General features: G+C 55.2%; 3 protein-coding genes across 7 annotated transcripts in view; 1 reads left to right on the top strand and 2 right to left on the bottom strand.

Annotated features, from left to right (window-relative positions):
- Positions 1–1,970, top strand: part of TMCO4 (transmembrane and coiled-coil domains 4) — a 41,573-nt gene extending 39,603 nt beyond the window's left edge. For both annotated transcript variants that reach the window (XM_063353575.1, XM_063353577.1), the window contains exon 14: positions 1–1,970. In XM_063353575.1, the coding sequence (XP_063209645.1) occupies positions 1–333 (333 nt within the window). In that variant the 3' untranslated portion in view covers positions 334–1,970.
- Positions 1,061–7,942, bottom strand: HTR6 (5-hydroxytryptamine receptor 6). The gene is made up of 3 exons (XM_063353578.1): positions 6,099–7,942; positions 4,345–4,503; positions 1,061–4,091 (listed from the first exon to the last, which is right to left on the bottom strand). The coding sequence occupies exons 1-3, from the start codon at positions 6,822–6,824 to the stop codon at positions 3,672–3,674; spliced, it is 1,305 nt and encodes a 434-aa protein (XP_063209648.1). The 5' UTR covers positions 6,825–7,942; the 3' UTR covers positions 1,061–3,671.
- A 3,437-nt stretch (positions 7,943–11,379) lies between these two features.
- On the bottom strand, positions 11,380–24,241 carry NBL1 (NBL1, DAN family BMP antagonist). 4 transcript variants are annotated; one of them, XM_063353580.1, is made up of 5 exons: positions 24,083–24,226; positions 17,760–17,824; positions 13,935–14,129; positions 13,611–13,722; positions 11,380–12,768 (listed from the first exon to the last, which is right to left on the bottom strand). In XM_063353580.1, the coding sequence occupies exons 2-5, from the start codon at positions 17,780–17,782 to the stop codon at positions 12,514–12,516; spliced, it is 585 nt and encodes a 194-aa protein (XP_063209650.1). In that variant the 5' UTR covers positions 17,783–17,824; positions 24,083–24,226; the 3' UTR covers positions 11,380–12,513. The 4 variants fall into 4 exon arrangements, with proteins under 4 accessions (XP_063209650.1, XP_063209651.1, XP_063209649.1 ...); XM_063353581.1 differs by lacking the exon at positions 24,083–24,226 and adding an exon at positions 20,949–21,066; XM_063353579.1 differs by lacking the exon at positions 17,760–17,824 and having other exon boundaries at positions 24,083–24,241.
- Between the last annotated feature and the right edge of the window lie 1,801 nt (positions 24,242–26,042).

Genomic DNA, 26,042 nt, shown 5'->3' on the forward strand with positions numbered 1-26,042 from the left:
GTAAACGGCCACCTGGACTACATGAAGCAAATGGACACGATCCTAAAAGCTGTGGGCATTAAAACCAAGGAGTGTCGGCTGGAAGAGAAGGGCAGCGGCAGCCTTTTCTCCCCTCTAGCCGAGAAATCGCAGCAGGCAGCGGGCGGCGAGGCTCGGGAAGAGGAAAACACCGTGCGAGAGGAGAATGCGGCTGACGGTGAGGCTCTTCCAGCCGGCCACGCTCACGGCCGTGATTCCCCCAGCTGTCTCTTGGGAGAAGCCTCGCTGCCTTGCCCAGACTGTTCAAACAGCGGGGACAGCAAGAAACAGGCAGCAGGCGAGGGAGCAAATTAGAGCTCTTCGTGTTGGGCAGAGATGCTCAGACAGCATTAAAACTGCTTCCAAAGCACCGTCCGTTGCACTGGGATTCCCAAAGGAGCATTGGTGGAGCCGGCAGAGCTGTAGCTGCAGTTTTCAGACCGTCCTGAGAGCCTGGAGCGTGGCACCGGTGTGTCACTGGATCAAAGCTTTCGGAGCAGCCGCCCACGGCGTCTCCCACGGACAAGCAAGGGCTGATTCCTGCCTGAATCAGCATTGCTCCTCAGGAACCGACGGCACTTCCCTCCTCACACAAACTGGGTCTATTCTTGAGGGAAGCAGCTGTCACCATTAGGGACTGTCTCTCTGCTACATAACTCTTGGGAAAGCAGGTGGCTCTGTGGGTATTTTAAGCGTATGATGAAGAGGGGCTTATCATTAGGAAATTAAACCCATTTTTCCACCAGTGGTCGATTTGGGTTTTGGTTTTGAGGTGAGCAGGTGTGTTGCAGGCTCTGGCTGCCCATCTCTGCACGTCTCGGCGTCCGCACTTCGGCTCTGCTAACCGGGGAGGCGAAAGGCTGAGGCTACCCGGCTTCTCTCCCCCCATCTGCTGCAGGTTTGCTGCCAGGGTTTGGGCACTTTCCAATCGACAAGACTGTTTCCCTATCTGCAAGCTGAGGGCGACGAGTGTTCGAGGCCTCATTACAATTAGAAACATGCTTTGAGTCCCTAGGTGAAAGACAGCAGAAGAAACAGAGTGGGCTTTTTATGATTTATTACTTTGTGCAACTTCCTCCCAGGCTTTGCAAGCCAGCAACCCACAGAGACTTTCGGTTTGTGTCCCACACACATCTCCAGCCTTAAAAGCCCCCTCTAGACATATTTTTAATTGGCTTAGAATAAAACCAATACTTGGCATAGGATAAACACGAAGCTGTTTGATTTCTACCTCCTTCCATAAAAGCGAATTGGCCCCCACTCTCTTCTCCCTCAGTCTCAAACCAGAGGGAGGGACCCTGCTTTACGTCCCCTGCCACGCGGAGTCTTCCAAAACAGTGTGGGACCCATCCACATCTTCCATAAAAGGTCCTTTTCTGGCCTACTCTGCTGCTCAGCCCAAGAAAACGCAATCTAGCAGGAACACGGCAGGGGGATAGACCCCCTTCTGAGAACATCTCTGTGTTTTTCTGGTTAAAACAAGTGCCGGTCGGTACAAATTCCTCCCCACATCCAGGTCTGGAGGGTCTCCTTGATTCATGAGGGGAGAAACAGAGCGATTGCAGCTTCTGATTTCGGCTCACCCGGAGCCCTCCTCCTCCCGCCCCGTCCCAGCAGCCAGTTTAATAACCGCCTCTCCTTTCTTTCCCCAGCTTTTTGCAAACCTCACCTGCAAGGTATTTCTCACCCAGGTGAAAATGCGGCTGTTTCTGGGGGTGGCGGTTTGACCTGGCGACGCTCAGCAGCTCTGGGTACGGTGCCGGTGCCCGGCTTTTCCTCTCCCCAGTTCCTCCCACCTCCGAGGGGGGCTCGGACCTGCTCAGCTCGGATCTGGAGCGATGGAGACGTCTCTGAGGCAGGCTGTGGGATCCCTGCTGGGCCTGTTTTGCCGGGCAGCCGTTGACGCCGCTGGCTGCAGGAAAGGGACACGATTTCTCTGCCGCATGAGAAGGTTTGTCCACAAGCAAACACCTTATTACAAAGAACTGGCTCCATGAGAGTAACATATTATTGCTTTTGAACATTTGGCTTGAAAAGGCATCTCTCTCTGTCCATCTCCTGTGTCTGCTGACGTGGCAACCTAACGCGCTTCCGAAATTCATTGTGTATTTTTCTACTCCTTTGTAACCAGAGTTGTAGTCAAAGTATGTTCATATGTTCTTATATAAAGCCATTTGTGGAAAGATGTACATATTTATCTTCCTGCTTGATAGCAAACCCAAGTTATCTGCCCACAGATGTGTGGCGAAAATGCTTTAAAGGGTTTGATGTTTGAACCTGTGCTCAGACCTCCCTTTGTCACAGTCACCGCTGACCGCTGGGCCAGCCGTCGCTTGCAAGGGGATTTGTAGCAAAGAAATGACAAGTTACTCATAAAAACACTTGTTCAGTCCTGGAACATCCGTGGGCAACGTGGGAAGTAAAACTAATGAGACTTGCTTGGTGCGTGGCTGCTTCTTCCAGCATCCCGTATCCGAGGGATGCTTCGGACTCGTTTGTCTCTATAATCTTCAGGAGCAGAATCAAACTCGTTAGCGCGAGCTGGGAAACAGGCAGCGAGGCTGGGAGGGTACGAGTCCAGGGAGGGCGCAGCAACCACCCGCCAACCCATCTCTGCAGCCGAAAGGCACTTGAGGAAGCATTTCCTAAAAGCATTTGTTTTATTTATTTTTGAAGTGCCCACTTACCATATTACTCACTGTTCTCTCTGCGTCGGGCTGTGAGGAGAGTTGGAGAGGGGGCTGGCATCGTCGCTTAAAAGACAATATTTGGTGAGATTCTTATTTGACGGCAGAAAAAAAAGTATCTTTTCTAATTGCATCATCTAAAAATTGATGGTTTGTAAGAGCAAAGTGTGATGGTTATATGCCAAAAATAGGAAGCTGTAGGATGAAATCTAAAGGGAAGCTGATTCCGTTACTACTGTCAGGGTACCCACAGAGCCACAAACAAGTCCAACGCCCACACCCTTGCCGAATATCCAAAAAGCAGCATTGAACATTTTGCATCAAATTTAATCCCCCCGTAGTGCAGGCTGTTCCTCGTTAAACACGACGGTTTCGCTGTGTTGCAACTGGCTGCTTTCGCAGGAAACTGAGAAGGATCCGCTCCAAATCAGGCGAGGAGATTAAACTCCCAAGAAGACGGGATGTTCCGTGGACTGGAGCAGCCCCAAAACCTCTTGTCCGTGAGTCACAGGATGTGGTTTCCACCGGTCCTCGGGGTGCGCTTGGTGAGACAGAGGGGATCTGCTGAGCCGGGTGAGCGGACGCTGAAAACCAAGCCTTGCGTTGGATTCGGGGAGACGAAGGATCTAGAGTCTGAGGTTCAGGATAACCGGAGATGAAAAGGCCACGGCTCTTGGAGAAGGGTGAGGGATTGGTGACGGTGAGCAAAGGAGGGATGGAAAGAGAGAGAAACAAGGCAGATTAATTCAGCAGTAAAACGTGGTTTTGCACTATTGAAACCTACCCGCAGAAGTGCTCGGTGACGACGTCTTCTCCAAGGAGATTGCGTTTGAAGAGGGTATGGAGGAGCTCTGCGTGGGCAGGGAGACGTCTTGTGGCAAATCGGCCCTCGGGAGAGTTTGCGCGGGGCTGGGGGCTCCTTCCCAGCACGCAGAGGTCTGTAACCCCCCGTGGGGACGCCCTCGCTCAGGCCACGGGGGTGCCGAGCCGCTTGGGCTGCAGCTCCGCGTCCGGGGGCTCCACGTCAAAAAGGTTGACCAAGCGGGTGCCGGGGGCCAGGAGAGGCCGGGGGCCGTCGCCGGCCGGCAGCGGGTTGTGTTCATTCCCCAGCGCCCCGGAGTCAACCGAGTCGGTCTCCGCCTGCAAGGTGAGGACGTTCTTGAGGGACGTGGCGGCGCGGGGTCCGCTGTTGGAGTTCCTCATGGAGAGGGAGATGGCGCTGGGACGGGGCTCCCCCGAGCGCCGGCAGCAGGGCAGGTATTTGCCCATGGCCCTCTTGAAGTCCCTCATGAAGAGCGGGTAGATGATGGGGTTCATGGTGCTGTTGCAGTACCCGAGCCAGGTGAGCACATCGAAGAAGCCGGCAGGGACACAGCCGCAGACTGCCTGCGGGGGGGACACAGCAAGGGTGAGCAGCGTCTCCCACCTCGGCCCCCATCCAGAGGGTTTCCCAGAGATGCCAATGTTTTCCTTTCGAAGGAACCCTTCAAAACCCTTACGGAGGGTTTGCTCCCTGGGGAAATTTGGTCTTTCCAGCAAGACTTGTGGGCGTCTGAGATCCAACCCCGCTGGGTTCAAAGTTAAATCTTTTGAAAACCTGACGTGAAAAAAAAAAAACAACCAACCCCTTGGTCCTTACCTGCGTCACGTTGGTGACGAAGAAGGGGAGCCAGGCCACGAAGAACATGCCCAGGAGGATGCCCAGCGTCAGGCTGGCCTTCAGCGCCTTCTTGCTGTGCTTGTTGGCGAATCTCCTGCTCTCGCTGCCGGCCGCGGGCTGGCTCGGGGTGTGGGGAACCTGCAGCGGGACAAGGGGTGATGAGCGAGTGCTTCTCCCTGGGCCAGAAAAGTGGCTTTTGGTGCTGCAAATCCTGCAAAAACCCCCGCTGTCATTTCCCTTCGTGCAAGGGGCAGGAGGGTGGCACACGCCGCTGTGCCCAAACCATAAATCGGGAAGAAGAAGCAATAGAAACCCTCAACATTGAGAGGTTTGGGGATTTTTTTAACTGTAAAGTCGGGGCTTTAACATTAAGACGCTTCTTTTATAGAAAAATCCAACTCAGCCACTGTTTTGGTGAGGATGAAGCGTGCCCTAAAGAGGCAGCTCTAGCTGCTGATTAGAGCAGCAAACTATTTATGTTTTTAAAAGCAGGACGCCAAACGTTTCAGCCCACAAACACCATAACTCAATCCTTTATCCATAACTCAATCCTTTATCCATAACTCAATCCTTTATCCGCTCTTGCAATCTAAAATGAAGTTATTATCTCAGCCTGCCACCGTAATTAAAGGAGGCCCCGTTGCCACTCAGCTTCCTGCCCAAAAAGTGAACAAAAATGGCTTAAAAAGATGAAACCTGACGGCTGCCTGGCTGACACCTTGTTTTCAGCCCGGAGCCGATTCGGGGCTCCTGGGAGTGTGCCGGGACACGGCGGGGCTGTTGGTTTCCCACGACAGAGCGAAGCGCTCGAGCATCCCCCCAGCCGGGCAGCACCGGGGCTGCGGCAGGTTGTGTTTGTAGAGTCCAAAAATGTGGCATTCAAGGGGAAAAGCAACGTTTTCTGATGTTGTCTCTTTATTCTTTGATTCTCCTGTGAAAGTCCGGTACATCACGAGCGGGAGAGCTGGCCCGCTCAGAGACTCCCGGCTCCTTTCTTAAAAGAGCAAGAACAACAAACTAAATCCAGGTATTTAAAGGCAATTAAGTTTGTCTTTTCCCTGTAGGATATGAGGTCAATAAAGCCTATTACGCGGAATTAAAGCTGTTAGATTTAGTGGCAATTACCTTCTCCCGGGGAAACACAAACAAGCGCAGCCACGTTTGGGTTATAAAAACCACACACCCCGGTTTAACCAGCAACGGAGTAAGGAGGTATTTTGCGGGTCCCGTTATAGAGCAGGTAACAAAAATAGAAGCTGGCTGTTCAAAATAAGGTGCTCTCCACAATTGGGTATTTGCTGTTATTTAAGCTCCTTCTCCCCCGTATGTCTGACGCCCACCACGGCCAAGATTTACGAGTGGAAAGTCAGATAAGATTAAAACCCTCCGGGATGACGCTAGCCAAGAGGGGGGCGAAACTGCATTTATTTTGCTCTGCTGAGCATTTTTGTATCTTGATTTATTTCTCTGCTTCCGCTCATGCTGTTTCTGTGCTCCTGAGCAGCTTAAAAGCTCGCCGTCGCTGGGACAAGACGTGGGACACCCCCGAGGACGCCGCGGAGGTGCCATCCTCCCATCGCGGAGGGGGCTGTTGCCCAAAATCTCCCTCCCTGCGATCTGGTTGCCAAAGCCCTCGTTCAGCTCCAGCCCCGAGGATGTCCCAAAGGCAGAAACACCCCAGGTCCCCAAACCATGGGGATTCACAAGGAGCAACGTCCCCGTCGCCACCTTACCTGCGGCGTGGTCTCGTCGGTGGTGGCGGCCACGTTGGAGGCGAGGGAAGCCACCTGCACCGCTTGCTTGCGGGCTGCCAGGAGGATGCGGCAGTAGGTGAAGGAGATGGCGGCCGACGGGAGGAAGAAAGTCAGGCAGGAGGCCACCAAGGCGTAGGGCAAGCTGACCAGCAGCCGGCACTGGTCCTCGTCCCCCCGGGAGGTGACGTTTGGGGACCGGACCTCAAACTCCAGCTCGTGCCAGCCCATCTTGATGGGCAGGAAGGAGGCCAGCGCAGCCAAGGTCCAGGTGGCCAGGATGAGCCAGAGGGCCCTGCAGGAGGTCATGCGCAGCTTGTATTTGAGGGGGGAGATGATGAGCAGGTAGCGGTCCAAGCTGATGACGCAGAGGTTGAGGATGGAGGCGCTGCAGCACATGACGTCAAAGGAGTACCAGAGGGAGCAGAAGTCGCCCTGCAGCACCCAGCGGCCGTAGAGCTGGTTGAGCATGGCCGGGGGCATGACCACCAGCCCCACCATCAGGTCGGACATGAAGAGGGACACCAGGAAGTAGTTGGAGGTGTTGCGGAGGGAGCGCTGCGTGACGATGAGGAGGATGAGGAGGAAGTTACCCACGGTGGTCAGCAGGATGATGAAGCAGAGGAAAGCGGCCACCCAGCTGCTCCCCACCAGCAGCGAGCGCTCCCCCAGCACGCTGGCGTTGGGGGCCCCCAAATCGCCCTCCATGAGGAGCCGGGCGGCAGGGCTGGCTCTGGAGCTGGGGGGACCTTCTCCGGCCGTGACCTGTGCTAGGTGATCATCGCCGGAGCCAGCTCCAGGGGATGGACCATCTCTCTGTCTCCGCTCTGTGTCCGTCCTCCTTCCTCCTCTCCCCCTCCTCTCCCTCTCTTCCCCACTCTCTCTCTTCACTGGCAGTCAGGGCAGAGTGACATTCCCGGGAGCCGATCAGCAGTAGCAAAGTCCCCCTCCCCGTTACTCACATTTCCTTGTCCCTGCAAATCCCCCCCGAGCTGGGATGTCCCTGGACACTGCTTCGGGATGCTGGGGATGCTCTGGACACAGGGGAGGCTTGGGATGCTCTGGATGCCGGGATGGCCGAGATGCCAGGGATGCTCTGGATGGCAGGATGCTCTGGATGTGCTGGACCAGGGAATTAGCTCAACCCCGGGATGCTCCAGACGGTGGGATGCTCTGGACCTCAGAGTACTCTGAGTGCTGGGATGCTCCAGTTGACAGGAATGCTCTGGATGCCAGGATACTCCGGGTGCTGGGATGCTCTGAACCTCAGAATACTCTGAGTGCTGATGCTGTGGACCTCAGGATGCTCCAGATGACAGGAATGCTCCAGATCCCAGGATGCTCCGGGTGGTGGGATGCTCTGGACCTCGGGATACTCTGGGCCACAAGATGCTCCAGATGACAGGGATGCTCTGGATGCCAGGATACTCCGGGTGCTGGGGATGCTCTGGACCCCGATGCTTGGCTCTCTGCCCCCCAGCTGGCCTTGGCGACCTGCAGAGCTCCGTCCCCCGGGGCAGCGGGGTCCCACCGAGCTCCTCCGTGCCCGAGCTCTGCTGCTGCAGGCAGAGGCAGCGCGGAGAGGCAGAGCAGCCCTGAGGCGAGCACGGGGATGCTCCCGGCTCAGCTCGTCCCTGAGGAGGAAGATGCGGCGCGCAGGAGTGTGGGCAGTGTCTCTCCCGGGCAGAGGTGCGTCCAGCGTGCAGGGGTGCGTGTGTGTGAGGGGGGGTGTTGTGTGTGCAGGTGCCAGCCAGACTTTTACCTGCCGCTCTGCGATCCACAGAAAAGGATGCCGAAATGCCGATTCGGAGGAGGTGGGGCTGGGTGGAGGGGGAGAGGAGGAGATGAAATGAAATGAAATGCTAATGAAAACAGGGATCTGGTCTAAACTCCACAAAGTGGCAGGCAGAGAGTTCCCTTTTCCGCCTTAAAGTGACAGCCAGCACCGCGCTCTGCCTCCCCTCCGCCGGCACCGGAGACCCCGCGTTTACCTGCCAGGTGGCCAGTGGCCCACGGGCCAGCAGGTCTGTGGCCGGGCCCGGCCGGTGGCACCGAGCACCGGGCTCCATTCTCCGCGCCGGTCGATAAAAAGCAAAATTTTGCAAAGCCAAATAAAAAGCGACAAAACCTGCCTGCAGCAGCCCCAGTCACCTGCTTGGAAAGCAGCTGGAGGCACGGAAAGGACTTGCCGGCTGATTTTCCAGCATTCTGCAGCCAGGGACGGAGGGTGGGAGGAGAAGCCAAGGGAAAAGGCTGCGCCCGCGCCGGGGACAGCCAGGGGTCCTGCCCCTCCGCTCCGGGGTTGTTTGGGCTGGCCTCAGTGCAGCCCGGGTCCGTGTCTTTGCAGGGGCAACCGTGGATGGACCCAGGGCAACTTGCCCTTTGGCAAGCGGGAGGCAACACATCAGAGGACCCAGCGGGTCCCACTGGCTTCCTCATCCCTTCATCCAGTTCAGAAGACGCTTCTGAATCTTGAAGTGCTGTCAGGTATCCCACGCTGCCACCGCTACGTGTCAAAGCCAACATCTCAGGATGCTTGGCAGAGACTGATTATTTTTTTTAATTACCCAGCTGCTGAAAGGGGTTTTTTTTCTTCCAACAAATGGCTGCAATTTCTCTTGGGGGGAGACCAGAGCCCAGGGCACTGACTCCAGCACAAACCAGAGCCGGGCGTCTGTCTCCGTTGTGCCCCTGGCACCTACCCCCGCGGTCACAGGGCCGGACACCGCCCTTCCCTCCCTGTGCCGCCACCGAAGCCGTCCTTAACACGCTTCCCCGGGGGAGATGCCACTGCAGAGATGTGGGCGAGCGCCAGCTGTGCACGCCGCAACGCCCCACCGGCCCCATCCCGCTGCACCCCCAGCCACCCACCCGGGACAGAATTCTGTCTCTTTACCAAGATCTACTTTTCTAATCACTTTTTCAACAACTTTGTCTGCTTTTCGCTCAATGCGCAATTCGGGTCTCTTGATGGAGGGACAGGGGAGATGCAAAGGGCTCACGTTGGTGCACGGACACAGCCCATATGCAGCCCATATTCCCCCAGGATCTCCATGCCACTGGAAAACTGTTCACTGGGAAACAGCTGCCGTCACTCGTACCAGGACAAGCTCCCCTGGGAGCTCGTGCACGGCGTCTGCCCTCCCTCCGCTTCCCCAGGACCGTCTCCTTGGATGCTCCCGGCCAACCCTCCCCGGCCACCTCTGCGTCACTCCGTCGTGGCAGGCAGCCCAGGGCAGAGCACACACACACGCGAGGCTCTGATCGCAGCAGGAGGTTTCTTTAGAAAAGCGCTTGTACCAGGAAACCCTCACTTCCTCGTCCCATCTGTGCTGGGAACAAGCAAGAAAACCCACCCCGAGCCCACACCGCGGCAGCCTCCCCAGGCAGGATAAATCAGCGCAGCAGCACAGATTTATCCCAGCTGGGTCCAGGCGAGCGCTCAGCGAGGAAGTCATGCCGCAGTGAAAAGCCATGTTTCCTTCTCGGCCCTGCTGCACCCCAACCTGAGGAGCAGCTCAGTTTATCTCCGGAGCTTTTGCTTCGGAGAAGGAGATTGGATCAGGAGCGTGTCCTCCACAGCTGGGTATGTGGGAGGCTTTGTACGCTTGGTTTGGATGCGTTTGCCAGGGAAGTGAATCGAAGCGAAACGGGTTTTAAAAAATCTGCCTTAAAATGAGGTCCAAATCCTACCGTTGTCCCTGCAAAAGCTTCTCTGCTCCGGCAGCTCTGCTGGCCTGTTTGCGCTCTCTGCCCTGCGCTGCGTTTCTGGACGCATCTGCAGGGGATCATGGTTTCCACCAGCTCTGCTCTCCAGTATCACTAGCGGGGAAAGCAAAACCAGGTTGTCAACAGCCACCCAAGTGTCAACACGGCAAAAAAAAAGGGCTGGTGAGCCGGAGTGAGTAAAACTGGAAGGCTGGGAAACCTCGGGGAGGACATCCAGGCAGTCCAGGGCTTAACGCAGCAGCCTCCAAGAGTGCAATCCACTCTCAGGATCTCGTTCCAGCCGTTAACTGGGACGGGCAGAGGTAGGACGGAGCCTGGCTAGCTACTTTGAAAAGATTTGTGTTTTCATCTGCACAACAGCCCTCCACTGCCTGCCTCCACTCAGGTCGTGTTGAAAGGAGGTGGAGACATCCTGCTCCAAACACCTTGAACGGCAGCTCCTGGAGTTTATAGGGACAGTCCCCCTGCTAAATCCAGCTCCTGTTTTCACTGTAAGCCAATAAAAGGGCCACATGATGGTGGCTGGTGACAGCATGGCGTTCTCCACCTTTTCCTGCCTCCTGGCTCTCCCCTAAGGCTCCCGTCCTTGGGAGGACACTGCACAGCCTAAAAAAAATTACCTTAACGCACAGGACACCTCCACCCCTGCCAGGGTCCTTCCTTTTCGACCCGTCCCCTTTGTTGTGGCAATTGCTGCCTTAACGCAAACCCTCTCCCGCTTGCCCACCCGGAGAGCTGCTCTCCAAACCTGCGCAGAGCTCCCAGCGCCCGGGACTCAAAGAGCCGGCTGCAGGGCAGGAGCAGAGGGGACCTTCCCGGGGTTACGCTCGGCCATGGGAGCGTCATCCCATGGTTTCTGAGGGCACAACCCTGCTGGGTGGCCTGGCGCCAGCGGGACCGGAGGTTTGCAAGGGCACACTCTGCCCTGCCCAGGGAATGCCTGATCCAAACACCCTTGGAAAGGGCCCGCTGGTTTTCAGCCAAGGTGCTTGGGTCCCCTCCTCACCCACGACGGGATGTCCAAGTCCACGTCCACGTTCGCCTTCCTCCACTCCAGAGGCACTCCTGGAGGCCGTGAACATCTGGATGCCACGAAACATGCTGGATCAAGAGTGTCACCTAGTGGCAACAGAGCCGATAAAGGTTGCACGATCCCGCAGAGACCCCACGCACTTCCCACACAAGTGGGACCCGACACTTAAACCTCTTAAACCTCCGCCACGGGGGCCCTTGAGCACAACCCTGCCTGGGCCACAGCTGCTGCGCAGGGACCCCGTGCCCACATGCAGCCCATACGCTGAGCGTTTGGGGTCGGTTTGCCTTTTAGCGGCTCTCCCTCCTCCTCCTCCTCCTCCTCCTCCTCTTCCTCCCACATTGAACGCAGCAGAAAGCTAAAGGCAACCATGGCTCTCCCATGCCCTGGACCCTCCTGCGCTGCCGTCCCGCCTGGTGTCCTGCTGTAAACGGCCTCTTCCCCCGTCAGCACCGAGGAGCCTACTGCCGAAAACCAGACAGGCATCAGAGCACTGAGAAATGGAAGTCAGAACTAATTTATTTAAGAAAAAAAACAAAAACAAAACCAAACCAAACCTTGTAAAAAGGAGGGGGAGGCATCGATTACAAGCTCTGGAAGCTCTTGTCAGGACAGCGCCAAAGAAATCAGCTTTATACAACAGAGAGAAAGGGGCAGCAGGAGGGACCCAGGGCCGTCCCCCCACCCTGAGCCTCTCCAGCCCTGCATGAGCAGTCCCCCGCGAAGGGACATGGGCATCCCGGCACTCGTCCCCCTTCTCCCTCCACCACCATTAAAGTGCAGCAGGGAGGGGGAGGAGAGGGGCTGGCTCCCACCCGGGCCACCCCTGCGGGCCACCAAATGTGAAGCCCCAGCACCCACGGCATGACCTAGCTCCCTTGTCCCCAGGGAGCTCCGTGGTGGCCCCCGAGGACCAGCAAGGTAAGGGCTCTCGCCACCGGGGTTCCCAGCAGGCTCACACACGCAGCCCCAGAGGCACGTCCTGGGGCAAAACACTCCCCAGGAGCCACCGAATACGGGGGGGTTGGAGCCGAACTGAGATCCAGTGGGTGCCAGGAGGAACAGCGCGTCCCCGCTGAGCCCCGTTTCCTTGGTCATGCAGGGCAGACAGGAGGAAGAAGGGATGCCCCCAGTCTTGCACATCCCAGGGGAGACGTGCATCTCTCCTGGGAGCATGGAGAGGCTGCATCCCTTCTTCCTCCACCCCAGACACGAGCTGTTTACAAGAGAAAAAGCCAGAAGGGCTCAAGCAAGGGCTTCTCAGCAGATTCAGGAGCCTGCAGACAGCCCCTGGGGAGCCCAGCTCAGCTCTCACTCTCAGCCGAAACCCCCTCGTCCAGGTTCCCGCTCCTCTCAATATATTATTACTATTATGTGCAAGTAGTTTTGCATCAGAAAACCCCGAGCCCTCCTCTCTCGCCCCGCAGCTCCAGCCCCACATCCGCCCCTCAGCCCTGCTTGTGCCTCAAAACGTTCCTCCAGCCTCGGGGTGTCGTGGAGAGCAAAGCGTGAGGGTAGTAGCTATTAGACAGGAAAGACTCCACCACCCCCCTCCCTCCCCAAACCCCGGCCCTCTCCCTCGCACACACCCCCTGCCCGCGCCACCGGCTGCCAGGACAGTCCGCAAGGGCCAGGTCACTCGTCGCCCTCCTCCTCGTGATGGTGGTGGCTGGAGGCGGGAGGTTCTTCCACCTCCTGTTGGTGGTGGGCATAGTGATGGGGGCTGGGACCTTCAGCGGGCATGTTCTCCTCCGCGTTCAGATAGACGTTGAACAGGGCTCCCTCGTGGCTCGGCTCCTTCCCGCAAGCCTGGCAGCTACAGTGAAGTATCTTCTCCACCAGCTTGTCAACCCTGGGGATCTCGTCGTTGCCTGGACAGTCCAGTGTCACCTGGGTAGAGGGACGAGGACACAGTGAGGAAGCACGCAGGCTCAACGCCTGCTGCACGTTGACCTGCCCCGTGCCCTGCAGGGCTGGGGTATTTTAAGCCCGAAGCGATGGATTGTTCCTCACACAGACAAACCTCCACCGTCAGTCTGCAAGGCAAGAGCTCCCTGGGAATGTCTCACAAGGTCACAAGCTGCAGAGACCCAGGGAAAATGCACCAACTCAAGCGGGACACTGCTCCCAGGCACTACTGGCACAGAAATATCGGTGGTAACGCCAAAGGCCACCCACAAGACACGCTGCTGAGCATCTCAGATAGTTTGGACTAAACCATCTGCCCAAATGTGTGAGCTGAAAGCAAAGCAGCGAGCGGAATCCAGCCCCCTGGGTGCCCAGGCTCGCCTCAGAGGCAGGGTTTATGGATCAATGGTGGCATGAAACTGTGAGGTCTGAGGGTGACAGGCAGATGGGCTGTGGGAAGCACTTCTGGACACGGAAGACGGCAAATTATCCCAAGTGGGAGGAGGCGACAAAGGGAGTGATGGAGAAAACAGGCACGCGGGATGAGCACAGGGATGAATAATGCAGGGACTGACGGGGGCTGCTTCTGCAAAGAGTGATAAATGCATCATTCATGACAGCAGTCACGTTGCTTCCAGCAGCCCCTTCCACCCAGGCATCTCAAGACAGGTTACAGTCACCTGAGAGACACCCTGGAAGGAAATCACGAGTGGGAAAACCTCAGGGAAGGAGAACGACTCGCCCTAAAGTGGTGGCAGAGCAGAGCTGAGAGCCCCTGCGCGAGGCCCTGCAGGAAGACGCGTGGAGGCGGCAGGGATACTCACGATTTCCCACATGGACTGGGCTGGCATGCAGGAGTCGCAGTGAACCAGGGACTCTGTGGACTGAGGGAAGGTGTTGGGGACGCTGTAGCTGAAACACTGTCCCAGACAGGCCCTGCAAAGACAACAGGAGGGACGAGGGCTCGGGGGAGCTCCCTGCTCTTCCCAAGAAAAGCAGACGGAGATTTGACCTTCCACTGAGACAGACAGAAGGCAGCCGGGCAGAGGCAGGACATTGTGCCTGGCTTCTTGTGCAAGTGACAGTCCCCAAAGCCACTCTGGTGCCGTCTGTAAATGGAAATCTCTGCACCGAGGGTGGATCCGTACCTGTTCTGGATGGACTTGGACTCGCAGCCGCTGTGCCCCACGATCTGGGTGATGTTCTTCGCCTCGCACCAAGCGCTCTTGTCCGGGAAGAGGGCGAGCTTGTTTATGGGGGGCGGCGCGGCCAGGAGCAGCGCTGGGAAGAGGGCACCAACCACAAACCATAACATCATGGCCAGCTCTGCCAAAATCCTACAACTGGAGACAGAGAGCAAAGCGTTAGGAGGAAAAAAAAACAAACCAGGGAAGCTGTTCTCCAGCGCCATGGCAGTTCTCGGCTGCGACGAGCGCTGGTTTGTCCTCCCAGAGCGTGGGTACCCGCATCTCCCTCCACGGCCACGGAGGCTCCCTGAAACACGGCACGGGGAGCGGGAGATGCTGCACCGCCTCTTCCCTGTCCGAAACAAGCTCTGGGGCAGGCAGGCACCTGCATTACTTCTCCTGAGCTTTGTGCCAGCAGCAACAGCAGGCTTTTTTCAGCGTTTCCCACCCAAAGCCGGGCTGGGAGAAGTTTGCAAAACAAAAGCATCACCGCCACGGGCCGAGCCAGGTTGGAGAAGTTGCGGACCGCAGAAATGTTTGTATTTGAGGAAGGAGCACGCTTCCCCGCTTCCTTTTCTCCCACCTTTAAAGCCAAAGCTGGCTTTGGTGCAAGCCTTCCCGGAGAAAAGGGACCGCTTTCGCGGGAAGGAAAACCACTCTCCTCCTAAAATTGCGCAGCAGGTGTCGCTGCAAGGCAGCAGCAAGCAGGGAGACATGGAAAACTCAGTCCAGAGGCTTAGAAACCCGCAGGAAGGAGCAATACAGCCTTTATTTTTATAGAGCCACCCAAATTCAGCGAACGGTTAACTCCGAGGACGGAAATTCAGTCTGCACACAAGGGGGGTCCTTTTAACACCAAGCATGAACCTCGCTCGCGAAGGTGGTCGGCCGAGAAGGTTATTTCCCACCCCCAGAGAAATCCCACGCAGGGTTTCCTTGCAGGCCAGCCAAGGTGCCGGCGCTAACACTCCCAATCACTGGGGAAAGGCAGATGGAAAAGCATCACAGAAACAGGGAAATTTTTTCCTTCGTGGGGTTTGGATGGAGTCATGGGGAAAGGCAGACATTTATACTTTCTAAAATATTTGTTAGACCCATGTTATTTGTTATTTCCTTCTATTTATTTATCCAGACGAAGATCCAAAGCCCACACTGGAAAGACTCCTGTTGATTCCCATGGCTCCTGGGCCCAGCCCTCGAACGCTTGCCGGGAAAGGAGAGGAAGAATGCCTTGTTTATCAGACGCCGGTGTCAGAGGCAGCTCTGCGCTGGGGACTCCCAGCCGGGCGTTCCTTGGGTGGCTCAGTCTATCCGCGCAGCCTTCACCACCACATCCCCGGCTGGAGGACCACCACGTTTATCTAAACGATTGAGGTGATCCACTGAGCACCTCTCACAGCTCCAGCTCAGCTATTTTCAGGTCATGGCGGGGCAGAGGGTTTTGCTCTGTTGCCTCTCCACTACGCCCAGCCTCCTGGATCTGAATGAAGACGAGACGAGAGCGAGATGTTTCCCCATCCTCCAGCCCAAGGCAGCCAGAAAAGGGCATCCTCATCCCCTGGCCCCGGGATCTCTGGGAGAATCAGGTGGGGTCTCTGCTAAATTTTCTTATTTCCTGGTGATACAGGAACCACGATGGTATAACGCAGCAACACCTTTATTGCCACACCAACACCTTTATAGCCCTGGCTTCCTCATCCTCCCAGCACCTGTTCACGTGAATCCCATGGGTCCCTGGTGAGAATATCTGCACAAAGCAGGGTTTGCACGTCTTGCTCTGGGATAAGCAAAGGGTTTTAGCCCCAGAACTTGCACTGTCATTATTGAGAGCGGTGTGGTTAAATACATTTGTCCTCAGGACAACTCTCAGGGCTTACTTCTGCTCCCTGAATATTTTTTTTCCATGTCAATGGGGGAATTCTGCAATTTCTGCTAAGAAGAACATGGCTAAGCTGCGCGCGCGCGCACACACACGCAAACACACACACACTCTCAGTTTGCTTGGTTTTCTGAAACGAGCATCCCTCATTCCTCAAATGCCAGCGGCTCTGTGCTGAGGAATCCCGCTCCCAAAGGCAAGGCCGAGATCAGAGCTGGGATGTGACCCAAACAGCAATCACAACCCCCCGGGGAACAGCCGAAATTCCTCTGGAGTCAGCACACAAGTTCACTTCCACATGCCCGACTAGAGAGCAATTTCCTTCTTTCCAAAGAAAGGTGGTGACTGTTTTTTTTCCAGGTTTCTCTGCATCTCTACCCAGAGGCAAACATTTCTATCTGCGCTGACAGCCCAGCTTCCCCGGGACCTTTTGTTTTTTCCCTGGAGGGAGGTGTTGAACAGAGAGGTGTTTCTGCAGCACCGGTCAGAGCAGACCCGTTGCCAGAGGCACGAAGGATCATCTCCGAGCATCTGGGCTCCTGTCTCGCTCCGATACGGAGAGGAAGATGAGTGAGGCTGTGCTCTGCTAAAGCGCAGGACCTGGCCTGGATTCAGGAAAGCACTTAAACATATGTTTAAGCCCTCTCCTTTCCTGACCAGGGATGTCTTTAACCGGGGCCCCCAGCAGCACGGCTGCCGGGCTGGTTTGCAGGGGGGCAGTCGGCGAGTAGGAGGAACCGGGTATTATCTACAGACCTGGAGCAATCTTCAAGACACTCCGGTGCTGAGCACTGCCAACCCTTACTCATTTGAAGCCTCCAACAGGCCACATCCACACGGTGTTTTCCTTCTCCCAAGAACGCCCTGGAACCCGCAGAGCCACATTTCTAGTAAGTAACAAGGTTTATGCCAGTGCCTAGGAAAATATCTGATGCAGCTGAGTTTGGGAGGGAGCTGGGGCTGGAAACAGCCTGCTCCCAACCGCGGCGTGTTCGCTGGCGTAGTTCAAACCAGTCATGCGAACAGAGCTGCCACTAAAACCATTCATCTGACAGCAGCCACAGGGTCGGAGACAAAAGCACCGTGTTCCTTCTCCCCCCCGCCCCAGCTGGGAAGGGAAGGGAAAAAGGAAGACAAGGCACCCAAGCAGGTTTGCAAACTCCCGATTAAATAAAGGCATTGAGCACATTCCTCCGTGACAAGCTAAATTACACGTTGCAGCCCCTAAAGAAACAAGTGTGTGCTCCCCGGCGCTGACCCCGGCCCTGGGCTGCCGGCGGGAGCAAGCACTTCCCCGCACACAGGGGCTTCTTTCTCTTCTTCGCACCGGGGCACATTTTTTTTTTCCTGCTAGTCAAAGCTTTTCAAGCAGAAAGTTCAGCTCAGTTCCGGCAGACCCATCAGCCCATGAGGGTCTCCCCCCTCTCCCTCTGCAGGGAACGGCATGGCAGCTTCCTCCGCCACCCCTTCAGCACGCATTTGAGAAATCAAATGACTCAGCCCTTGAGCCTGGCACATCCCAGACTCCGGAGACAAACAACTTCTCAGCGCAACGCACAGCTGCAGCCTTGTGGTGAGCGGCCCCGGAGCCCTTTTCCAGCCTGTCCCCACGGCCGAGGAGCTGAGGGGCAAAATGTCCAAGGCTGATGGGTCTCAGCTGTACCAGCTCGGCATCCCTTGGAGACCCGGAGAGCCTGGCAGGAGCCCTGCCGACGGCTGAGCCTCCCATGAGCCTGGTGGCGGCACGCTCAGATGGTTCGCGTCACCCAGAAGAGCTCCTTCCTCCCATCCCGACAGTCCCAGGGACTCTCAGGAGTCCCGCAAACAGGACAGTCCCCGCCAACGCCTGGAAGCAGCTGGGAAAATCTACATGGTTACATCGGCTGGAGGACAATCACGGGAATTACCTCGGAGGCCACGTTCCCACCATCCAGCCCACAGCTGTTCCCGGCCATTTGGAAACCAAACACTTCTGGAGGAAAATAAAAAAAAAGATCTAATCAGTTTTACCCTCTTTTTCCAGTGGGAAGTTTACACCATAATACAAGACAAGCCTGCAGGTGGACAAGGGGAACATTTCATGAGTAGTTTATAGGTATTTTTCTTATCCAAGATCTTGCAATTTTGCCAAACACGTAAAACCACAGACACAGGTATATTGTGCTCATGGCCACACACGCAGCGTCCCAGGTTCTGAGAGACAAGAAACCCCTGAGTTTTACAAACATTGCTCGAAGCCTGCAAATACAGCACAGAAATAGTGTCGGCTCCACGCCGTAGCTAAGGAAAATGAGGTAGGAAGCCGGGAAACGGCCTTACCTCAGTGCCTGAATCAGTGATTCAAGTCCTTGCATGAGATGCGTGAGATCTCAGCGAGACGGACAAGGCGAAGGTTTCAGCTCCTGGTCTGGATCAGAGCTGGGACCTCCGCCACCTTCGTGCTGCGACACGAATCACAGCAGTCCTGCCTTTGCCTTCAACTAGTTATTTGGGCCATTTTGCTGAGAAAAGCTGCTGCACGGCGCTGCCAGCAGAAATGGAAGCCCCAAAGACGTGCACTGCTCCGTGCCTCAGTTTCCCTGCTTGTAAGACCAGAGACAGGGGAGGGCCGTACGCCGAGCGAGCTGATGGGAGTGGGAAAAGCACGGGGAGGTCTTTGGAGCGCCAGAATTCCTTCGAGGGAAGAGGCTGCCTGGGGCAGGAGGGGAGGGATGGCTGCCAACAGCCCTTGCCCCACACGACGCAGCGTGCGTTCCTCGACGGGACGGCGTTTGGGGGAAACGCCAGGCTGCAGGGCAGGCGGGAGCCAGGCCGGGACATCGCTGTGCGGTGGGGGATCACACAAGGACCCCGTGCTGCTGGGCAAGGGGGGAAGAGAAAGGTCTCCAGGGACTTGGGTGGGATCAGTCCTGTGCGTGGAGGTGGCCAGGAGCCATCTCTCTTGCAGGTAGCTGTAAACACTAAAAGGAAGCCAATTATTTAGACATCTATAAGGAATAAAAGCCACGGTAAGTGTTTGATTTGGTGGCAACTGGAAAGAAACGTATACTAGTCCCAGAAAGATCCAGAGCATGGGTCTCCTTAGACACAGGATTTTGTCTAAACAGTAATTTCTGAACGCTACAGGGAATTGCCTCTACGGAATCTCAACTCAAATAATACTTGCTTACATGGAACTAAAAGTATTACAGGCCAACGTCAGTAGGAAGAGTTTAAATCTAAACTGGGGAAACCTGAAAGGCTGCTGTGTACTGAAAAAAAATATCACAACAACTTAACTTTATTCAATACTTTCTCCTACCCAATACTTCCCTCTTTTTTTTAATTTGCATTTAGCTACATATTTTTCACTTTGGTTGCAAAAAATACAAAGTGCGACATTCTTTAGCAGGCTCTACTGTTGGGCCTGCAGTAGCCCAAATTAATTTGATCGATGAATTCGTGAGAGGAGAGGGAAGAGAACTATGCACTGAAAATGTTTAGAGGTAACTCTTCCGGACAGCAAGACAGATGAGTGCCTAACTGAGCACAGAGGTCTCTTCTGAGCCGAGAGCTTCAGGCTGCCTCTGCTGAGCTGCAAAATCTGGGAAGAAATTACAAAAACAAAAAGGAAACTACCATAGGAAGACCTCTGATATTTAACATGTGCAAAAATCAATCTGAAAAACTTTTCGATGATGGAGCAAAAGCCATGACATTGCTCACCGCGGATCTGGCTGTCTCTGCTCCTTTCAAAAGCAGGACATGTTAGAGCTTCCCTTTCCGTAACGTATTAATTTCCACTCAAGCATGGTTGGGCGATTCACAGAAATAAAGCAGGAATAGAGAAAAGCAGCGCAGAATTTTTAAAGCCCTCTCCCCTCCCCACTTTGGCCAGGATTTCAAAAGACTTCGGTACACTGGGAGTTTAAATCTGGCTTCTCGACCATGCACTGAGCACTCCAGAAACTTGTTTTATGCAGCTGGAAAAAAAAAAATCCAAGCTCCTTTACCTACAAAAGTCATTGGAAAGCTACCTGTGGACTTAGATAGGCTTAGAATGGGGTTCTAAAGGAGCTCTGCTGGAAAAGGGACACACTAATGCCCTGTGGAGGAGGCAAGAGTAATATAAACAGTTTCTGGTAATTTATTTCAATTGCTCGATTTCTTCAGCTTTAAGAACAATCACGGCCAGGAAAATGGATCAACCTAAAGCACAGGAATATATCCTGGTCCCACACCACCCTCCACTCCCTCTTTTTTTCAAGCACCTGCTCAAAATGGGGGGCGTTACAGCCTCCGAGAGCAGCGGGGCAATGGGATGGGAGCAAGGATTCCCTGTGCTGGGGACCTGGAAAACAAGCCTGGTACCAGCCTCCAGCAGCCGGCAGTTTTGGGGAGCAGCTGGGCTGGGGTACCTGGGCGAACTGGGGCAAGGGAGAGCGTGCAAGGCTCTGTCTGAGACCCTGCGCAAGGACGGACTAGTCTGCAACATGCTTTGGCTAGAACAGTCCCCAGCGGTAGGTCGTATCCCAGCGCGTTGCAGATAATATGAAAAATAGGCACTTTCAAACACAGCTGTTAGCAGCGTTTCAGCCAGAGGCCTTGCTCGCGTGTCTGGACCTGAACAAGGCTCGACTCCCTCCCGCCTTTCCCCTGGAGCTGGTGTTTCCCACACGCTCCCTCCGCAGAGCAGCCACCCAGCCCAGCTGGGGCCGAGGGTATGGGCTGCAGCTTTGGCTGCGCAGGAGGACCATCCATGCTCAAACCTGGACCGTGGATCCGAAACCCCTTTGAAAATCCCACGCAGCAACAGCGCACGCTGCCCTCCGGCCGGGCTGCCCTCTCTAACGCCCTCTCTGACCCCTACAAGCAGCGATTTCCCACCCAGCGTGGAAAGGGGCTCTGGCTTTTCCTCCTCCACAGCATCACTAATGGGGAGCCTGACCACTGTCACCCGCTGTCGGCATCTCCCCGAAGCACCTGGCTCGCCCCGCAGCGCACAGTCACGCCGTTTCAGCCTCTCCCCTCCTTTTTCGGTGAAAACAGCTTTCACGGGCCCGGTGGTAAAATCCGCACTGCCTCTGGGAAGGGTCCCAAGCGCCATTGACTTTTACCCGTGTTTGATTTGCAGGCAGGCAGCAGCGATTTCCCCGGGGGAGCGCTTCTCCCAGCAGGACCAGTTCTGCTTTCACTTAGAGTGAGGTAAACTGGGACCGGCTCCTCCGAATGACTCCGCTGGTGCAAATGAGATCAGAATCTGGCACCGCTCGCCTTACTCAAAACAAGCATAACTGGAACCAGATAAAACCAGTTCTAGTACGGAGTGGCCACCGCGATTATTATTTTTTTAATTGAGCACACACGCGGTGTAAGGCCATTCTGCAGGCGGAGATGGGAGTTGTCTCAAATGCCAACCACGCTGGCTTTCGGCTCGCTCGGTCATTCATTACCAAACTTGCAGGAAAAAAATCAAGCCGTGCCCTACGCAGCGGGGTTGTGCCTGCAGGATCAGGTTCCCAGCTGCTGGAGCAAGAGGTGGAAAGAGGGGAAAGAGAAAGGGGTTTGCGGCTGAAGCTGTGGATCTTTCAGGATCCTTCCTGCCATTTCCCTTCTCCCTTTACACCCATTCAGGCCATTTCCTGGCCACAACAGCAGAAATCCAGTCCTTTTGAGCACCCTTTTGCCCTCTTTTAATCTCCGCTTTACACTGCACCAGCCTTCTCAGTTTTGACAACATAAAACCCAACATCTGTGTTACTTACCCACGGCACTGCCTGCAATATCTCCAATCCCGAAGCATAAAAACATGTGGCACGGCGGGGCCAGAGGCTTTTGGGGGTAACGTAACAGCTCGCAGCCCGGTTGGTATTTTCAATTGCTACCAGACGTGCTGGGGGCTGACCTCACACTTGACATTTAGACGGTCCCTCCTAAAACTGCAGGATCGGGCCCAGCAACCACAACGAAATCAAAGCGTGAGCCGAATGCTGGTCTTTTCCCCTCTCTGGACAAGTCATCTGAGCTCTGCTATCAGAGAAGAAGGAGGCGTAAGCCACATCTGAGAAAGCGACCGAAGCAAGGGCCTGATCCTGACACCATTTCCAAAGCTCAACTCCAAAGGACTGGAATCTTGGCTGGAATGGATGTAGCGGTCCAGCCTGGCTCCACAACTGGTAGACAAGAGTGTTGGGTTGCTCCGTTCCCACCATCGGAGCTAATTTACACCCAGGAAAGCCCCAGCCCCCACCGCCCCGTGTCGTTCCCTCCCTAAACAGCGCTGTGCAAGCAACAAAGGTCTGGGAAACGGCAAGCGCGGCTCCTGCCAGTGCTAACGGGAGGCGCGGAGGATAGGCCACCCCTCATTCCCACTCCGGTCCTCCCCCAAAAGCACAATTTTATCAGCCATTCAGGTTTTTAAGAGTCTGATTTGAGCGCCTGAGAAGTTTCTCTGCTCTCAGCCGTGCTGGACCTGCCGCACTCCGGTCCTGTCTTTATCAGAGGGGATCTCCGAGCCCGGGCGACTACAGAGGAGGTGGTTTTTTTTTCCATCAGACTTCCAAAAAAAAAAAAAGGAGCAAAGCCCTAGGATGGAGCAAGTCCCCATCTCTGCTGCCCCACGGTCGCTGCAGCTCTGATACAGGAGCCAGCAGAGATATCGCTAACGTTTTAACGGGAAGAGCACAGAGCTCGGGGAGGAATAACTGCCCGGGAGTTTGCTTCTCGGGCAGGTTTCCCACAACTACACCAGCTTAACGCCACCTCGGCAATGCCAACACACGCCGCGAGCAAAGTTACTCCGATACGGGCAGGTCTTCACGGCTACTTTAAAAGCAGTTTGGCTCGGGGCTCAATCCTGCACTTCCTGGGCACCCAAAATTCCCTCCAGCTTGAGTGTTTTCCTCACTCCGGAAAGACGAGCGGGCACTGGGGAAGACTTTGCTCGTTCGCCCTTTTTGCAAGACCGCAAACTCCCGAAGCTGGAATTCAGCGCGGAGAGGTCAAGCCAAGAGCCCGGATTCTTCTCAGGGCTGTTTGCAAACACTTGGGATTTTTATACTGAAGGCAAATTCCATTTCCCATCCTGCGGTTTGCAAATTTGAGGCGAGCTGCCTCTTTTGAGATGGGAGACTGCCTCCGAAAAGCAAAAGTGCCCATTGTATACAGCTGATTTTTGGCTGGTTGGACACTGCAAAGAGGACATTAAGTTCTTAGGCTAAAAATACAAGGGAAAATCTGAGCCTCGCCGTATCACTAGGATCTTTCCCACTCCTTTCAATAGGGCGCAGATTTTTCCCAAAAAGTCCCGCATGGCAAACCTATAGTTCTCCAGCTCCACAAACACTTCGCACAGGCTGAATTTTGAATTTGATGGGATTAATCCTATACATAAAAGTTAAATTGCAGAGCAGAGCGTAAGTTTCTCGTAAGAGTGCCCTCGTAAGAGAAATGTTAGCAGAAATGTTAGCAGGCAATAAGGGATTGTCCGGATCAACTTTAATGCAGCCTGAAAATGGGCTAAAGCATGTTGTGTCCCTGGAACATCTCTGAGAGAAAAAGAGAAAGTCCCACTGTGCAAAAAACACAGAGATTATTGTATATAACAAATAAGAATTGTCGCAAATATTTAGCCAAACTGCAATACTATGTTACGACTCAAGAAACAGGTAGAGATATATCGGATATAAGCCTTCGTAATATTCCAGTAAGCACAAAACCTATTTGCAAGGATACAAGGATGTAAATTCATCCCCAGTGCAAACTTTTCAAGTAACAAAAGTTTACTACCTTGCCATCAGGAAAATTTCTGATACCCGAGCTACTACACGTCCTCTGGCTTTGCGGTTAATTGATACACTGAACATTCCCATTCTTTCCTCTGCACTTTTGTTCGAAACCCAAAATAGATGGGAAGGACTCTCTGTACCACAGATGTGCAACCGATAGAGCGCGGCTCCCCATATCCTATTCTTTTATTTTATTTGAGCTAAAGCGGCGGTGGAAATAGTTTAACGATTGCACAGCAGATCCCCCGAAGTCCGCCTCATCTGCAACTGATTTCTGCCCGTGGCAATATTCTCATCCTCCCGGCCATCAATCACCCGGGGCGTGGGGGGGGGAGAGAATGGAAGGGAAAGGAAAAGAGGCGGAAAATCTGGTGCTGATCAGCGGCGGGGAAAAAAAGCAGCAGGTCCGCAGGGCGGGGGCGAGGAGGAGGGGGGACGACACACACAAAGCCAAGGGTACTCACCACCCAGGCGACGGCGGGCACATCCCATGGGGTCCGGGGCGGCGGGCGGCTACAGCCCCGCGGTGCCCGGCGGCTGCCGCATCCTCGGGGCCCGCGGGGCGGGCGGGAGCCGGGAGCCTCCCTCCTCCCGGTGCCGGGAGCCTGTCGCCTGCCTCCCTCCCTCCCTCCTTCCTTCCCTCCCTCCCTCCCTCTTCCCGGTGCCGGGAGTCCGCCGCCTCCCTCCCTCCCTCCCTCTTCCCGGTGCCGGGCTCCGGGCGGTGCCGCCGGCCCCGCCGCTCGCTATTGCACAATCGGGGCGGGTGGAGGGGGGGGAAGAAGAGAGAGGAGGGGAAAGGAGGGAGGGATGGAGGGAGGGAGGGACGGAGGAAGGAGGGAGGGAGGGAGGGGGCCGGCCCGCCCCGCCGGTGTATGGAGCGGGACGGAGAGCCCCGAGCAGCCCCGGGAAGAGCAGCCCCCGCCGGCCGCCCCCCGCTCCCGGTGCCCGGGCGAGCGCCGGAGCCCCGCCGGGGCGGCCCCCGGGATGGGCACGGAGCTCTCACCGCCCGGCCTGGGCGATGAAGTCCCCGGCGAGTGCTAAAAACGAACGGGGAGAGCCCGCTGGCAACGCGCGGCCGTAAAAACGAGCTGGCTATCGAAGCAAAGCTGTGTGCGAAGGTAATTTCCCAGCGTTTGCTCCTGCAGGGACATAAACAAAGTCTGGATTTGGCTCGCTGAACGCAAACAGTTCCTATTTAAACATAATACTTGATAGAGACCGCTTGGGGTAGAGTCCTAGCCGTGGTGAAAACTTTGGGAAAGTCCTCCAACAGCGGAGATGATGGGCTTCTCGTCTTTTTTCTTTTTCCTTTCTTTTCCCTTCCTCCTTTTCTTTTCTTTCTCATTCTTTCTTTTTCTTCCTCTCTTTCCCTTTCCCATTAAAAACCTAACAGACAAACACAATCCCAGTGAAACCCCATTCATTGCTCCCTTTCAGTTACGATAATTGTCGGAGAGCGGAAGGGCTGTGTTTCTGTAAAAGCACAATTAATCTAATAGAGGCCTCCACATTAAACACTGGCACAGCACTACCCAAATCAAAAGATACCTGCAAGGCTGCGATGGGTTTTGCTGGCTCCTGTTTTGCATAGAGATGAGAGAAGGAGGAAAAGATGGTAAGAAAGCACCAGCTGTGGGGAACACAGCGTTGGTAGTGCTCTGGCAGCAGTCCTGGGGAAAAGATGGGAACGCCAGCTTTGGGGCTGGGTGTTAGCTGAAGGAGGCTGGAGGCTGCCAGCGAAGGAATGGTTTCCCACTGCTCGGTTCCTTCCAGCTCCGGGACAACAGGATTTTGTAAATAGGATGGCAAAAACCTGCTTCTATCATCACTTTCTTATCCTGCTAGATGCAACCGACCTGCATTGAGCTGCTCAGCTCCAAAGGGGCAACAACAGACAAAGGAGCAGCCTTTCTCCATGACCGCATACCCCATCGGGAGCCCAAATACTAACCTCCCATTTTCACCTGCTGCTTGAACTTGGGCTTTTGACTACTCTCTACCAGCTCCTCACGGCCAGCGTGACCACCAGTGAGCTCCGATTTATTCTGAATAATGAGTGAAAGAGGAGACATCAGAAGCTTGGAAGCAAGTCCTCGGGTCTGTGGATAAATGAGGAAAAATAAGATGTAGATGCAAAAGATCACGGGCATCAAGGTGAAATTCACCCAAATGTATCCGGTCCACGATTCAGGATTTTGATGGTTTTTGCGGGATCCTCGGCACTGGGGTGTGATTACTCTGCGTGGAGTGCCAGGCTGCATGCAGAGATGTGAGCTAGCGTGCAGTTCATTCACTGCTTCCTACTATTCATTCGAGTCCCAGTTCTGTAAAAAGCCAAGCAGCAGAAAAGGGAAACCCGGCAACCTGGGAATCTGGGGGTGGGGAGGCAGGAGGAGCAGAGTTCGGGTTTTCTGGTGTTGGGAG

Source organism: Chroicocephalus ridibundus, chromosome 16 (genome assembly GCF_963924245.1).
Source record: "Chroicocephalus ridibundus chromosome 16, bChrRid1.1, whole genome shotgun sequence".
In the NCBI taxonomy this organism is placed as follows: Eukaryota; Metazoa; Chordata; class Aves; order Charadriiformes; family Laridae; genus Chroicocephalus; species Chroicocephalus ridibundus.